Source organism: Oryza sativa, chromosome 8, assembly GCF_034140825.1.
Source record: "Oryza sativa Japonica Group chromosome 8, ASM3414082v1".
In the NCBI taxonomy this organism is placed as follows: domain Eukaryota; kingdom Viridiplantae; phylum Streptophyta; class Magnoliopsida; order Poales; family Poaceae; genus Oryza; species Oryza sativa.
In genome coordinates, this window is record NC_089042.1 from 5,205,201 (window position 1) to 5,220,600 (window position 15,400).

Genomic DNA, 15,400 nt, shown 5'->3' on the forward strand with positions numbered 1-15,400 from the left:
ACATGGCATTCACCAAGTCAGTCAGTGTGCGGTTCTTCCTTTCAGCAATCCCATTAGACTCGGGAGAATAGGGAGGCGTCCTCTCATGTATGATGCCATGTTCCTCACAGAATAAGTCAAACTCGTTTGAGAAAAACTCTCCACCACGATCAGACCTAAGCCTTTTTATCTTTCTGTCAAGTTGATTTTCAACTTCTGCCTTATATATTTTAAAATAGTCTAGAGCCTCGTCTTTCATTTTCAACAGGTACATATAGCAAAATCTAGTAGCATCATCAATCAACGTCATGAAATATCGTTTTCCACCCTTCGTCAACACCCAATTCATTTCACAATGATCTGAATGTAGGAGTTCTAGTGGTGCCAAGTTTCTCTCCTCGGCAGCCTTGTGAGGCTTGCGAGGTTGCTTCGATTGCACACAGCTATGGCACTTAGAACCTTTGACAATGGAAAACTTAGGAATTAAACACATGCTGGAAAGCCGAGACATCAAGCCAAAATTAATATAACATAAACGTGAGTGCCAAACATTAGCCTCATCATCCACACTGCCACAAATATGGTTCACAGACTTATTGCAGAAATCAGAAAGGGAAAAGCGGAACAGGCCTCCGCACTCATAATCTTTACCAATAAAATATCCATGTTTAGACACGACTACTTTATTAGACTCAAAAACCAACTTAAATCCGTCTCTAGTCAGACGGGAGCCACTAACAAGATTCCTGTCGATGGAAGGGGCATGCTGCACGTTCTTCAGCTGCACGATCTTTCCTGAAGTAAATTTCAGATCTACCGTGCCAACACCATGAACAGAAGCATGTGACCCATTCCCCACTAGGACGGTGTAACCCCGTGCGACCTGATAAGAAGAAAACAATGAGATGTCAGCACAAACATGTACATTGGCCCCAGTATCAACCCACCAATTAGTAGATTGATTAACTGAAAAAACAGTAGGTAAATTACCATACCCGCTTCCATCTCCAGTGTTGCCAATGGTCACATTAGCAGACTTAGAGGTCTGCCCTGCAGGTGCCTTCATCCCCTTGCGTTGTGGACACTTCCTCGCTAGATGGCCAGGTTGACTACACACAAAGCAAGTCCTCTCATCCTGATTAGGATTGTTGTTGTTCTTCTTCTTCTTGAAGTTGGTGGTCTGCTGAGCTTTGTATTTCCCCTTGCTCTTGTTCTGGGCCTTGTGCACAACATTGGCAGTGGACTGGCCACCATCGCCCTTAGACGCGGCATCTTTTTCCCGAGCTTTCTCCTCAACATCAAGAGACGCTATCAACCCCTCAATGGAGTATTCCTGTCTCTTGTGTTTGAGTGCAGTACCGAAACCTCTCCAAGATGGAGGTAGTTTCGCAATAATGCACCCGACCACAAATTTGTTGGGTAAGACACACTTAAGGAGTTCGAGTTCCTTAGCCATGGTTTGTATCTCATGAGCCTGTTTGACTACAGAACGGTTGTCAGCCATCTTGTAGTCATGAAATTGCTCCATGATATACAGATCATTGCTAGCATCAGTAGCACCGAATTTAGTATTCAGTGCATCCCACAACTCCTTAGCGTCGGTCATATGCATATACACCTCGACCAGACGATCGCCAAGCACGCTAAGAATGCATCCCACAAAGAGAGTAGTGGCCTCATCGAATTCTTTCTGCTGATCAGCATTAAGAACACCCATAGGCTTGCCAGTACTCACCCAGAAGCATTTCATAGCTGTCAGCCACAGAGTGACCCTGATCTGCCATCTCTTGAAGTGCACATCGGTGAATTTATCCGTCCTCAGTGCATCGGCAAAACCAGCCATAGTAAAATCACAGTGCCTATAATAAGGTTTTTGGATTGTTGAAATTATAAGCACATAATGATTTAATTTATTCCATAAATAAATCATGACATTGCAGATGTAAACTAGATTGAACGCATCATTAGATCTTCACATGTAAACTAAGCAGTAAAACATGAACATATCAAATATGCGCAACATGTCGAACACGTACCGAGGTGGCGGAAAGACCGGTTGCTCGGCAGGAACTACTCGCGGTTGTGGGCGTCGACGAAGGCGCGCAGCATGCGAGCGGAGAGGAAGGCGAGCCGTTGCGGACGAACAGGGAGCAGTCGCGCGAAGCGCTTCCCAAAAACCTTATTGCCGCCTCCTCCCGGTGCATGACGTCGAAGGCAGAGGTTCCGGAGACCTGCTCTCCTGATCACAGGTGCACGCTGGCGAGCGGGATGGAGTAGTCTACGAGCGACGGCGCAGCACAGAGGAGGAGGCAAACCCTAGATTGATTTCGTGTGTGTTGCGTGAAGGCGGCGGCTCGGTTTATATAGAGATAGGTCGCTTGATCAGGGCGCCCGTACGATCTCCACTCCGCGTAACCGAACCGGATAAGTCGCGCGTAACTTATCCGGACTCCACGCCGTTTTCACGCACCGGATTTTTCGGAATGTTTCCAAAAACAAAACAAATCCGAATTTTCCTGCAGCAAAACAAAACTGCAAAAGGAGGCTGCATCTGCGCAAGGGTGACATTCGACGCGTACGTCTGTAAGTTCAAGTGCCTTAATTTGGTTTTGGTGATTAATGACAAATCTAATTATATGAGACTAACGTTTTTATGAGCCTTTTTTTGACTAGTCTCATTTGGATATGAAAGTAAAAATGATGAGAGGTATGTATTAAACTTCACATATTCTAACTTGGTCTCTCTTGTGGATCCAAAATATAATGTGAGCTTCCTATTTGATCTTTATTGATTATGTGCATATGTGTTCCTTCATATCCATATGTATGCACATCTTGAGGGGGAGCTTATTCTATATTTTGTTTATTATAAGATTTCTATCTTGATTTGAAATCATTTTTCATCTCATCTCTCTATATTGTTTATATCGGGTTATTATCCATCACCAAAGAGAGAAAAGATTGAAAGATCTTGGATTAAACAATTTATGTAATTGTTACTTTGGTGATAGATGATAAACCGATGTTTATGGGATTAACCTCTCTTTTGCATAAGTTGTCTACTAGGTTATTTCCCGATAATGAGATGTGGAAGACATGCATTCTTTTGTGATGGACCTTAATCATGACAAGGATGAAATGCATGGAGATAAAATGATATGTACCACTTCTTATCTCCTACTTTTTGATAGGTTCATATATATGATTTCCATGTTATTGATATATAAGTGTGAGACTAATGTTTACTCGAATGTTATCTTATTTAGTCTCATTTACATTGAGAACATGGAGATCATGAAGGTATATGTTTTATGTTGGTCTACATCATTACTACATATGCCTTCTCTATATGTATAGGATAAACCCCCATTGGTCATTCTCTAATTATGCATACACTTGCATCTCTTGTATATTTATTTGTATGCATATATTTAGGGGGAGCAAATCCTATACATTTATTGTGCATGTTCTAGATCCATGTTGTTCACCTATTATTTATATCGGATCTTTGCACTTGAGCTTGCATACGAGTATATGACACTTGTGATGTTAATGAATACTCAACAAACATATCCATATCTTTCATATGCAACCGGTCGGTCATCAAGTGAAGGATGACAACCGATTTGTTGAGACTAATGTTCTCCTTTGAGGTGTGAAAAGGAATAGGTCCCACTACGATGAGGCTAATGAATGACACCATGGGTTAGTGGTCACCAAGCCAAGGACATCGTCATGTTGGCAAGAATGAAGTCAAGTTTGTGATGAGAATAAAGTCTTGACAAAGGATGGACAAGACCTCGGCATAAACATGGTTCAACCGGATGGTCACAAGTGTTGATCTCGGCTCAAGCTTGACCCCAAGATGGATGGCGCAAGGCAAAGGTATAATGTAGCTAAGAATGTTTTCTTAGTCTTTTCCTGGTCTTGGTGTTTGGTGTGGACCGGATTTGCTAGATAGGCGCCGTACTATCAAGAGGGGTCTATGAAGTGAGCTTGTGGATGATCTTGTGCCATATTAGTTCATATGCATGTAGGTGCATTTTGTGGGCTTGTCTAACCAAGTGTGATGAGTTTTCTCAAGTCCTAAACCAAGAGAGAAGTGGGCATGTCCAATAGGAGTGAGTGACATCTTATGGGTATGTCCGGTGGATATCCTTTGGAGTGTGAGCCCTTTATCCTTGACTTAAGTTGTGTTTCTTGGATGGATTTTTCATGGGTTGGATGGCCCTTTGAATAAGCTTTCCATAGAGTCCAAGAAAGCCAAATTCCGAGACCCGAGTCAAGAGATATCACCGTTTTACTAACGGTCGGTTGAGCTGAAAAGTGACCTGCGGTCTGACCGTGGGCCTTAGGCCGGTCTGACCGGGTCTGTTAGCCGGTCTGACCGGCGTGGTAAGGCCGGTTTGACCGGCCCCACTAGTCTGTTGCACTGGTCTGGTTTTTGGTGGCGATACAGAGCCGCCAGAGCCGCAACCGGTCAGACCGAGCCGACGGCGGTCTGACCGAGCCGTGGATGGTCTGATCGGCTACTACACTGCGGTCAGACCAGCCAGGTTGAGTGGGCTCAATGATTGCCCTGTAACGGCTAGTTTTCTAGCCGTTACAAAGTAGTCCGGTCTGACCGGCCTCACAACGGCGGTCTGACCGGCAGAGCACAAAGTTGGGGATTTCGGTTCCAACGGCTAGTTTTGGTGGTTGGTGGTATATATACCCACTCCCCAGCAGCAAGGGTAAGGTTTTGGCACTCCATTGCATTATCTTGAACCCTTGCAAGAGCTCTCACATCCTTGTGCACTTAGTTTATCTAGTGAGGTGTTAGAGAGTGAGTTAAGCCAATCCAAGTGCATTGCTTCATTGTTATAGCTAGTGTGGCACTTGATCATCCTCGGCAAGCATCCTAGACTTGTTACTCTTGGAGGTTGCCGCCTCCTAGACGGCTTGTAGAGGTGTTGGCCGGTGACCTCTCCGAGGAGATTGTGGAGGAGGCCCGGCACTGTTTGTGAGTGGTTTGGAGTTCACCACCATTGGAGTGAAGGAAGAACTACCCCTAGTAATCGAGGCTTGGGTAGTCCTCTCTGTGGGCCGGCTCCCGCCTTGCCTACCCCTTGACGAAGGGGGCGTGCGGTGGCTTCGTGGTTGAGCGGTGGAGTTGGGCTCGCCTCAATGGGGATTAGGAAACCGGCGAGTTTCCGAACCTCGGTGAAAAATTCCTTGTCTCTTGTCTCATTTATTTGTTGCATTTACATTTGTGCTATTTACATTCATGGAGATATATTTGAGCCCATATCACTTAGGTTTGCAAAACTTAACTTAGTTGCTTAGTTAACCTTTGAAAAATTCCTTGTCTCTTGTCTCATTTATTTGTTGCATTTACATTTGTGCTATTTACATTCATGGAGACATATTTGAGCCCATATCACTTAGGTTTGCAAAACTTAACTTAGTTGCTTAGTTAAGCTTGCACCTCACCTTGCCTAGCAGCAACTTAGGTTAGTTTTGTTTAAGTGCCATTTAAGTTTTAAAACCGCCTATTCACCCCCCCTCTAGTCGGCCTCCTTGATCCTACAACGTCGTGCACGCGTGAGAGAGCGCGCGCGTGTTCCCCCTCTTCTCTCCACCACACATGCTTCAAGTGGCTAGGAGGGCATCCTCCCTTTTAAGGAGGTCCCCCTCTCCTACAATAAGCAAGGTGGTACTAAAGTCCACATGCATGTCTTCCCATGAGGTGGACTTTTGTGATTTTCCAAAGAATTAATCTTCGAATGGGCCTTACCCCATCTATTAATTCCAACAGTAACAACCTCCTGTGTGGAGAAGAATAAAAGGAAGAAGAGAACTCATAAAAGCTGCGCAGTTTTGCAGCACCAAAACGTTGTTCTTCTCTGGTTTTCTGCATTGTCGTTTTTCGTTAGACACTGTTCATCATTCTGAAACCGTCAGACAAGCTAGGATAGCCACTGAAATCGCGTGTGTTTGCTGATAGCTCCGTCGTGGTCTCCTTCATGCAGCGGCCGGCGAGGAGCTACCACCATGTCGCCTGCCACGACGGCTTCAAGGTGCTCCACCTGCCGTAGAAGGCGGCAACGAGCGGCGACACCCACAACGAACTCTAGCTCCGCCGCCGTGGGCAGGAGTTCGACGATGATCTCGGGTTCACGCTGTGCAACGATTACTACTCGCCGCCGCCGAAGTTGGTGGACTTCGTCACTGACCATCCGTTCGCCTCCTTTTAGCTACTCCACGCCACGACCCCGTCCCGTGCGGCCGCTCCTCGGCGTTGCTACGACCGGCAGCCTCGCCGCGCGACGCCCTGCGAAGACGATGGATTGCGACCTCTCCTCGACGATGAAGCCCTGCGAGGGCGAGGAGCTCGCCCGCCGCCGCTCCTCCTCTGCTCCGCCAGCCCGCTTCGCTCGCTCGTCCACGCCTCGCCGCCAAGGTGCTGTCCTGCTCGTCGGCCTCCACGCGTGCTCGTCGGCCTCCCTCCGTCGCCTGGAGAGAAAGGAGAGGAGAGAGAGATGAAGAGAGGGGAGATGGGGAGAGATGAGGAAGAAGAGGAGGGGTGAGGATGAAATGTGGAGCCCATGTGGGCCCCACCATTTTTTATTAATTTGTGTGTGAAACTGACATGTGGGTCCCATGGTTTTATTATTTTTTTCGGATCGAATTGCCATGTAGGCGCCACGTCAATGCCACGTCAGATGAAGACCGAGTCAAATTGGCCACGTAGGCGCCACGTCAGCTAAAACCACCCTCAAAACAGCCGAGGGACCTAATCTGCACTGGTTTTGATAGTTAAGGGACCCATTGTATCTGATTTTTCAGTTGAGGGACGAAAATCGGATTCGTTGACAAGTTAACGGACCTCAGATGAACTTATTCCAAACAGAAAATTAGCTGAAAGTCTATTTTTGCCTCGCTCAACTATAGCCATGCAAAGTCTGATTTTCGTACCATCAATTCTTCTTTTTTTTAAAAAAAAAACTCACAGATATCATGCGTTACGGCGGATTATTCGTTATAAAAATTCAATGGATGGACATGAGATATATTATGGACATGTAAAAACACCTCAGATATAAAAATGAAATACATTTTAATGGTTTTTTTTATAGCATACTACATTAAGTGGTCAATGAATGTTGAGTTACCTCATAATCAATGAAAAATGATAATTGTCGATGTATAATGTCTATTCGATGGTTGTGATGAAGCATGGAAATGATCCAATGCCTCTTATTTTGTGGGTGATGTGGCTCAATGCCTGTCTGACATCACATGAAAAAAAATAAATATCTTCATGGGACCCACATGACACTTTAGTCACCACCGACATCTTCTTCCCCCCAACTCTCCATCTCTTCCAGTCTTCCCTCTCTCTCATGTATCAGGCCAGTAGTGGCAATTGAGGGGCAGCGGCGTCTCCATAAATCTGCATGTTCTCCACAGATCTGCGGAACATACGGTATTGTTAGGTCGTGGTGTGAAGCGGGGGATCTCGAGAGGGAGGCAAGCGTAATGGATTGGAGCTCAATGTAGTGAAGCATGGTGATACACATGTATGGCGATGCACAAAGATCGAGCTCGGTGAGGTGGAGGTGCTAAAACCAGTCTAGGCAGTGCAAGCAGGACACATTGTCACCATCTCGCTTGCGGGCATTGTCATTGGCGGCTCGCTCATGCCCGTGCGGCCAAATCCAACCTGCTTAGGTGGAAATGAAGTGCGGGGAGATGGGGAGGGGTTGATGGTGCATAGCGACGAAGAGGGAGGCATGTGAAGAGGTTAGAGGGTTAGAGAGTGGAAGGGGTGGATAGGAGAAGCACATAAGGGTGGACGCTGCTAATCTAGATTTTAGTGGTTGTGGAGTCTCCTCTTGCCTGCACTCGTGCGGTCAAATCCAACCTGCTCAGGTGGCAGCAAAGTGAGGGGAGATGGGGAGGGGCCGACATTGCGTAGGGACGAAGAGGGAGGCACGTGAAAGAGACCGGGCAAGGGAGAGGAAGATGGCAGATGGGAGAAGCACATGATGGTGGGTGCTGCTAATCTAGATTTTGCCTCTTCTCGCCTTTGCTGACTACCACTGCCTTCTCAACATCGTCGTTGCTGACAATATTCTCATGGGGCTCACGTCTGCTGACCAGATCTACAATGCCAACGCACCCTCACCTTGTTGGACCCTAACGTGGCGCTGATTTTGGCCATATGCTCATCTCCATCAACTTTAAGGGAGAGATAGGGGTAGACTAGTAGGATATGAAGAAACGACTAATCATATTGTCATGACCTTGGGTCACTGACAAATTGGGGATAGGCGGGAAAGTACAATTTTCCCTTCCTATCCTAAAAAATGAGATGAGCTCGAAGAGTAAAATCCCATGTATCGTATGGTATTATGATATCTCTCATCTCGTATTTGATTACAAGATTAGGACCGGCTTATAGCCTTTGGAGGTACATGTGAGATTATAATCATACCCCTAAGAGTACATAAGAAGTTACTATAATACCCCTATAAAGTTAGAAATTCTAAGGGTATGGTTGTACATTTGTATGGTCCTGAAATATCTGGCGCCAGCTTGCAAGAGTGTTGGAGTGGTCCCCGCAGTATCTTCTTGGGGAATATTCCTTGCTCAACGACATAACCTTCAGGCTTTATCTGCCCTGGTCGAATGGTATTTCCCTCTTGTGGTAGGCTAGAATACTCTTTTCCAGACTGGACTTCTTGCCGCATTCACTGGTATTCTAGTATTTACCTGCTACATTAGGTCGATCGAGAAGTATTTGCCGCGAGTAAAAACCTCTTTGGCTCTTTGCTAGGTGAGTGAGCATGTTTCGGTCCAATAAGGGGATGGTGTTTGCCTCCTGCTACAACACATATCATGAGTTTATGTGGGTCCCATTAGATATTTTTATTTTTTCCGTGATTGCTATGTTGGCGCCACATAGGCTGAAACAAATGTCCTTTCAATTCTAATTGTAATGCCTCGTAGACATCACATAGGATGAAACCATTGTCCAAACCGCTCAGAGAGGTAAAACAAACCGGTTTTAATAATTGAGGGAGTCTCGGCTGAGGATGCAAAATCAGACTGGCTATAGTCGAGGAAGGCAAAATAATTTTTTTTCCTACAAAAAAGTGGGCCAAACACATACTTTAGACCCAATCAACTAGAGGCCTAAGCCCAATCTGGTTCTCATGGGCTGGATCAAATGCACTGCATCAGGACGCGTTCCCACTGCAGGGTGCAAACACATGCTCCATGCTTGCATGCAGAGAGGACGAGCGTTACTACCAGCTGGAGCTAGGAAACGTACGAATTGAAGCTGGCAAATTCCACGTGAAATTTAATTAGCTCGAATGCTACCGTTGCTGATCAGTGATCTTTTCGCGAATTATTGATTCTAATTATGTGTTTTTGGCATTTCTTTTTTTTCAAGTTGAAGATTTACGGCGTGGTTTACAGGAAACTAATTAATTATGCTTAGCTAAGTTGCGAGGTGTCCAAAGGAGGCAGGTAATTAGTAACGCGCCTGTGCCCTTAAACAGGTAAGCTAGCAGAATAAATACCCCCCATTTCTGGGTTAATTAGCTTGCATCCTCAAATTTGAAAACCAAAGATGCTTCAAGCTGATCTTGCTCTCAACAAGTCTCGATTCATCCGAGGAGAGATCACGAACTCGATCGACGGTGGTATGTAACTTTCTGAAATTCTTTTGTCTAGGTTAGATTAGCCAGAGCTAGCTTTCAGATCATATAGTTTTTACTAGATCTCTATAACTGCAAAGATTAAGTCTGTTCCAAGATCTGTTTGTTCCATGGAGTCTTGAGTTGATTTCAGGATTTGTCTCAACCTTTTGGCAGGTTAATTATATTAGCGGTAGAGCTAACCTTCATATCATATGGTTTTTACTAGATCTATAGCTGCAAAGATTATCTGTTCCATGGAGTCTTGAGTTGATTTCATGGATTAATTTGTCTCAAACTTTTGGTAGGTTATATTAGCGCTAGAGCTAACCTTCATTTATTTGTTCCAAGGTCTATTTTCATATAGTCTTGAGTCACTGCTGGAGAAAGGGGCTTTACTTCCAGTTAAAGTTATGCAACCGAGGACTATAAATCCGAGACTAAAAGTAGACATCTTTAGTCCCGGTTAAAATAACCGGGACAAAAGATAGATCTTAGTCCCGGTTGTTATCATCAACCGGAACTAATGTTTTTTTTTCTTTTTTTTCTTTTTTCTACTGCTTAGCACCAGGAATCATTCATAAAATCATTAACAAATCATTCGAGCACCACAAATCATTCACAAAATCCCTATAAATACAACAAGCTGCATTTTCTCTGTTTACCAAATACATCACAAATCTCACAAAATCACAAAAACATTTCCAAAATCTACAACAAAATTACACAAATCATCCACACATCGCACATCGCACAAATCAGAAAATCATCCACATCGCACAGATCGGGGCGCACAGAAAATCATCCACATCCACACAGTGCGCCGGTCGTCCGCCGCCTCGCCGCCCGCCCGCCCGCGTTGCCGCCTCAGGCTCCGCCGTCACCCGCCGCCTCGCCGGCCTCACCGGCTGCCCGCCCGCCCGCCCACGTTGCCGCCTCGGGCTCTGCCGCCGCCCGGGGAGCGCCACCGCCCGCCGCCTCGCCGGCCGCCCGGATCTGGGAGGGGGCTCGACCGCCCGCCCGGTCGCCCGCCGCTCCGGTCTGGGAGCGGGCTCGGCTGCCCGTGGCCGCCGCCGCCGGTGGGAGGGGCGAGGGGAGGGGAGGAAGGGGATGGGGAGGAGAGGGGAGCGCCCAGGGGAGGAGGGCAGGAGGAGGAGGAGGAGGAGGAGGAGAGGGCTGGGAGTGAGAGGAGGAAAGGAAGAGAAGATAAGAAGAGAAAGAAGATAAGGTAGAGGGAGAAGAGATAAGAGATAGATTTTTTTCTTAGTACCGGGCGTCTTTCCTCACGCGCTTGATTTTTCTAAGTCCCTCTCGCGCGCGCTTTTTTTTCGATCTTTTCTCCTGTTGATATAAACAACCGGGATTAAATATCTAATCTTTAGTTCCGGTTGTTGACATCAACCGGGACTAAAGATAATAGGGTCCCTGCCACGTCTTGATATTGAATGAACCGGGACTAAAGATGATTACCAATCGGGACTAAAAATCATCGAAGTTTTAAACTGGGACGAAAAATGATCTTTAGTCCCGGTTTGTTCCTATTCAAACCGGGACTATTGTGGTTTTGTGCCAACCCAGTAAAGATGGTTTCTCCATTAGTGAGTTGATTTCAGGATTTGTCTCAAACCTTTTGTTCGGTGTAAATCAGTCGATCTTTCATTGCTTGGAAACGTGTACAGATCTCATATATATAGTCCTGACCTGTTTTTTTTTTGTTTCTATCCATTTCTTTGTTGATTTGAATGGTAGATTCATCTTCTTGTTTAGCTCGTTGTCTAGATCTGTTAGAAGCAGTACGGGCTATTTTGTAGGAGTACTACTCTCAGTCGCCAGTAGATCTGTATATATGTAGGGAGCATGTAGGATCTGTGAATGAACTGTTTAATATATTAGGTCTGGGAAAGAACAGAAAGGATATGCCAATCCATCCAGGGTTTCTATTATCTTTCATACGTAATACAACCCCGTTTTAAAATATAACTATCTATTCCCTACCATCTCACAACTAATCACAATCGTTATCCATTTAATTTCTTCACCTACTTTCTCTTCTCAACCAATTATAATTTTTTTTAAAATTATTTTCACATACTTTCTTAATACTCGTGTCTATAAAAAATACTTACATTTTAGGACGTAGGTACCGTAGTAGCTAGCTAGGACAGAGCGAATTAATGAAATACTGTGTCTTTAATTAGCATACAGTTTGCGTTTTTACTAATTTGTGTGTCACACACACACACATTTTTATTACAGTTTATGTTTCCACTTTGTGTACGTAACACACACACACACACACGGACACACTCTGTGTGCATATATATAGATACACCTAGCTAGCTCTCTCTGGTTCAGTCCACATACAGATATATGTAAGCTTTTATTTCATAACAGCGAATTTTAATATATATGTCTGGCATGGTTTATCTAAATTTTTACCCTTAGCAATTATGATATATATATGTGGCACATCTATTGCCTGAATTTGGTGCCTATACACATCATATTTTCATCATTGTTTACACTGAATGGGAACAAAATGATTTTTCAGATGGCATCAATGAAGCAAGAGAAGGATGCTAGAATTATAGTTCTAGCATTAGCGGCACCTGTAACTAAATTCAAGCCTCCCCAAACGAGAAAAAGGAATAAAGCTTCTTCATCCAATCATGCCAAATCAAAAAGGGCATCGACTGATGGACCTTCAGGTATGTGATCATGAATCTTTGTGATTGAATGTTTCATCCTTGCAAAAAACAAAAAGGGTAAAAAAGAAAAAAAAAGAGAGTCCATATATATTGCCAGTAGTTTTCATAAAACAAAAACTATTTTTTTTTCTTTTTTTACCCTTTTTTTAACAGTATAGATAGTGAAAACTGAAAACTACTAATTAAGTGGTACAATACTTTTTCTAGGTATCATCAAGCTGAAGGAATCAACAACATTTGCTCATGGCAAAGACCAAATTATGGAGGAAGCAACTGGTAATTTGTAAATTATAAACTAATTGTGATTGAGATATTAGGAAGTAAATGAAGTTGAATAATAACCAAAGTCTTCCATAAAAAAACTGTTATCTTTCTTTGGCTTTTTGCAGACTTTGTGCACCAAATTGGCACTGTGAACAACATACAACAAAACCAGGAGGAGCCAGCAGGTGAACAATTGTAACTCATCCATGCAGATTAATTTGTACTCCCTCCGTTTCACAATGTAAGTCATTCTAGCATTTCCAATATTCATATTGATGTTAATGAATCTATACATATCAATATGAATATTGGAAATGCTAGAATGACTTACATTGTGAAACGGAGGAAGTAGCATTTTAGCAAATGCGGGAAGTTTTAAATAACAAAGTGGCATATATATATATATATATATATATATATATATATATATATATATATATATATATATATATATAATGTTTCTATAGGGTTAAATCAACAGCAGCCTGCTTACCTAGGCCTTGCACATGGTGGACCACAAATTCCACTGGAAGCAGCAGGTACATCTATTCTTAGAAATATGCTCCAAACAACAGTATGTTGGATTAAATAATTTAATATATAGAAACTGAATTTTTCTGCTAAGATAATTTTCTGTAGATATAGGTCTCACTCTGCAACAAAAAATATGAATCAGTCACAGAAAAATGCAGAGAAATCAATAAGTACAGTTTTTTTTAACAGTATATATAGTGAAAATTGAAAACTAGTAATTAAGTGGTATAATATTTTTCCTAGGTATCACCATGCTGCAGGAATCAACCACTGCAAATGGCATAGCTCAAATTATGGAGGAAGAAACTGGTAATTTGTAAAATTATAAACTAGTAGTAATTCTGATTGAGAGATATAAGAAAGTAAATGAAGTTGAATACTAGCTAGTCAATAGTCTTCCATTAAAAAACTAATAAATAGTCCATGTGAAGTTTCTTTTCATATAACATATGCATCTTTCTTTGGCTTTGTGCACCAAACAGACACTGATGACAACGTACAACAAAACAAGGAGGAGCCAGCAGGTAAGCAATTGTGTAACTCATCCATGCATATTTGGAGCATTTAGCAAATGCAGTTTGAAATAAGAAAGATGTTTATATAATGTTTCTCCAGGGTTAAATCAGCAGCAGCCTGACCTAGGCCTTGCAGATGTACCACAAATTCCAGAGGAAGCAGCTCCAGGTACTTTAATATGTGTTAGTTTCCTCTTGTCTCCCGACACGGAAAACCAAGCACGCAATTATAGTGAGATTAATTAAGTATTAATCTAAAATATTTGAAAAATAGATTAATATAATTTTTTAAAGCAACTTTCATATAGAAAATTTTTGCAAAAAATACACCGTTTAGCAGTTTGAAAAGCGTGCGTGGAAATCGAGGGAAGTGAGTTGGGAAAAGGGAGAAAAGAACACAGCCTATTTGTTTAAAGATGAAGCCATTTAACTTGTTAGGCATAGATGATACTTCCTCCGTTTCACAATGTAAGACTTTCAAGCATTGCCTACATTCATTTAGATGTTAATGAATCTAGATATGTGTGTGTATATATATATATATATATGTTTAGATTCATTAACATCTATATGTATGTGAGCAATGCTAGAAAGTCTTACGTTGTGAAATGGAGGGAGTATCATACATGATTATTTGCTTCCACACTTTCCATGTACTTTTGAATTTTGATGGTTATGATAGTTAATTAAAACTAACATCTTAGGAAAATGTTCTCTACATTTTTCAGTAACATTATTTTTTTTCATCACGAATATCCCCAATCAATTGTATGCACGTTTATATATGTCATGTTTATTAATAAGTTTTGTCAAATATATAGGTCCAGCTGATCCTAATGAAGATGTAAACGATGTGTTTGAGTTCGCCCTCAACAACAATGTATTGGATCTGTAATAGCTCAACAATAATGCTCCAGACCTATCCAGCCGCGCGAACAAATATGAACTATTTTTTAAGCAACAATTTTAGTGCATGGAGGACACAATATGTCTAGAGAAACAATGTTGAACTTTGCCTGTCTGGATGCATAAATCTCTGTTATCCGAAGAAATTGTGCATGTTAATTACCTCTTGAAACTTGTTATAGTTGAACTCTGTTTGCAGACGAGAGTTTGGATTAATTTATTATGTTCCTGCTGGCTATCATTTTGTAAGGGTACTGCCATGGATATTCCAATAAGTATGTTAATTGGCTAGCTACTACTACTAGGAAGATTAATTTCATAGATTCATAGGTGCCTTTCATGTCATTTCCATGATTGTAAGTAAATTCATTGGCACATAACTGCATGTACTCAGCTAATAAGGCAGAATAATATAATTTGTCATCCCGAACTCCTCAGCATACTCATCATATGTTACTGTCCATTAGAACATGTCTCACGATTTTGATGTTCTCTGTTGCAAAATAATAAGTTAGAATATAATTAATACATGGCACAACTACTTGTCAATCGTGATGATGAATAAGTCCCGGAGAGATTAGCTAGTAGAGATCGGACAAAGAAAGTTGGAGAATGCAGTAGTTAGTAGGCGGCCGATCGATCCGGTGAGCTTTTGAAATGAGGCCAATGTTACATCGAACGTTCGAACACCTGCATGAAGTATTAAATATAGGCTAAACAAATAACTAATTGCACAGATTGCGACTAATTTGCGAGACGAATTTTTTAAGCCTAATTGCTTCATGATTTGACAATGTGGTGCTAC

At 42.6% G+C, this 15,400-nt stretch overlaps 1 protein-coding gene across 3 annotated transcripts; it reads left to right on the top strand.

Moving 5' to 3' along the window:
• The first annotated feature begins 9,531 nt into the window (after nucleotides 1–9,531).
• Nucleotides 9,532–14,754, top strand: LOC107275921 (uncharacterized). Of its 3 annotated transcripts, XM_015793584.3 has the most exons (9): nucleotides 9,532–9,674; nucleotides 12,220–12,376; nucleotides 12,584–12,652; nucleotides 12,766–12,825; nucleotides 13,108–13,179; nucleotides 13,418–13,483; nucleotides 13,657–13,698; nucleotides 13,790–13,858; nucleotides 14,511–14,754. In XM_015793584.3, exons 2-9 carry the CDS (start codon nucleotides 12,220–12,222, stop codon nucleotides 14,582–14,584), a joined length of 609 nt encoding a protein of 202 aa, XP_015649070.1. In that variant the 5' UTR covers nucleotides 9,532–9,674; the 3' UTR covers nucleotides 14,585–14,754. The 3 variants fall into 3 exon arrangements, with proteins under 3 accessions (XP_015649070.1, XP_025883181.1, XP_025883182.1); XM_026027396.2 differs by lacking the exon at nucleotides 13,418–13,483; XM_026027397.2 differs by lacking the exon at nucleotides 13,108–13,179.
• The last annotated feature ends 646 nt before the right edge of the window (nucleotides 14,755–15,400 follow it).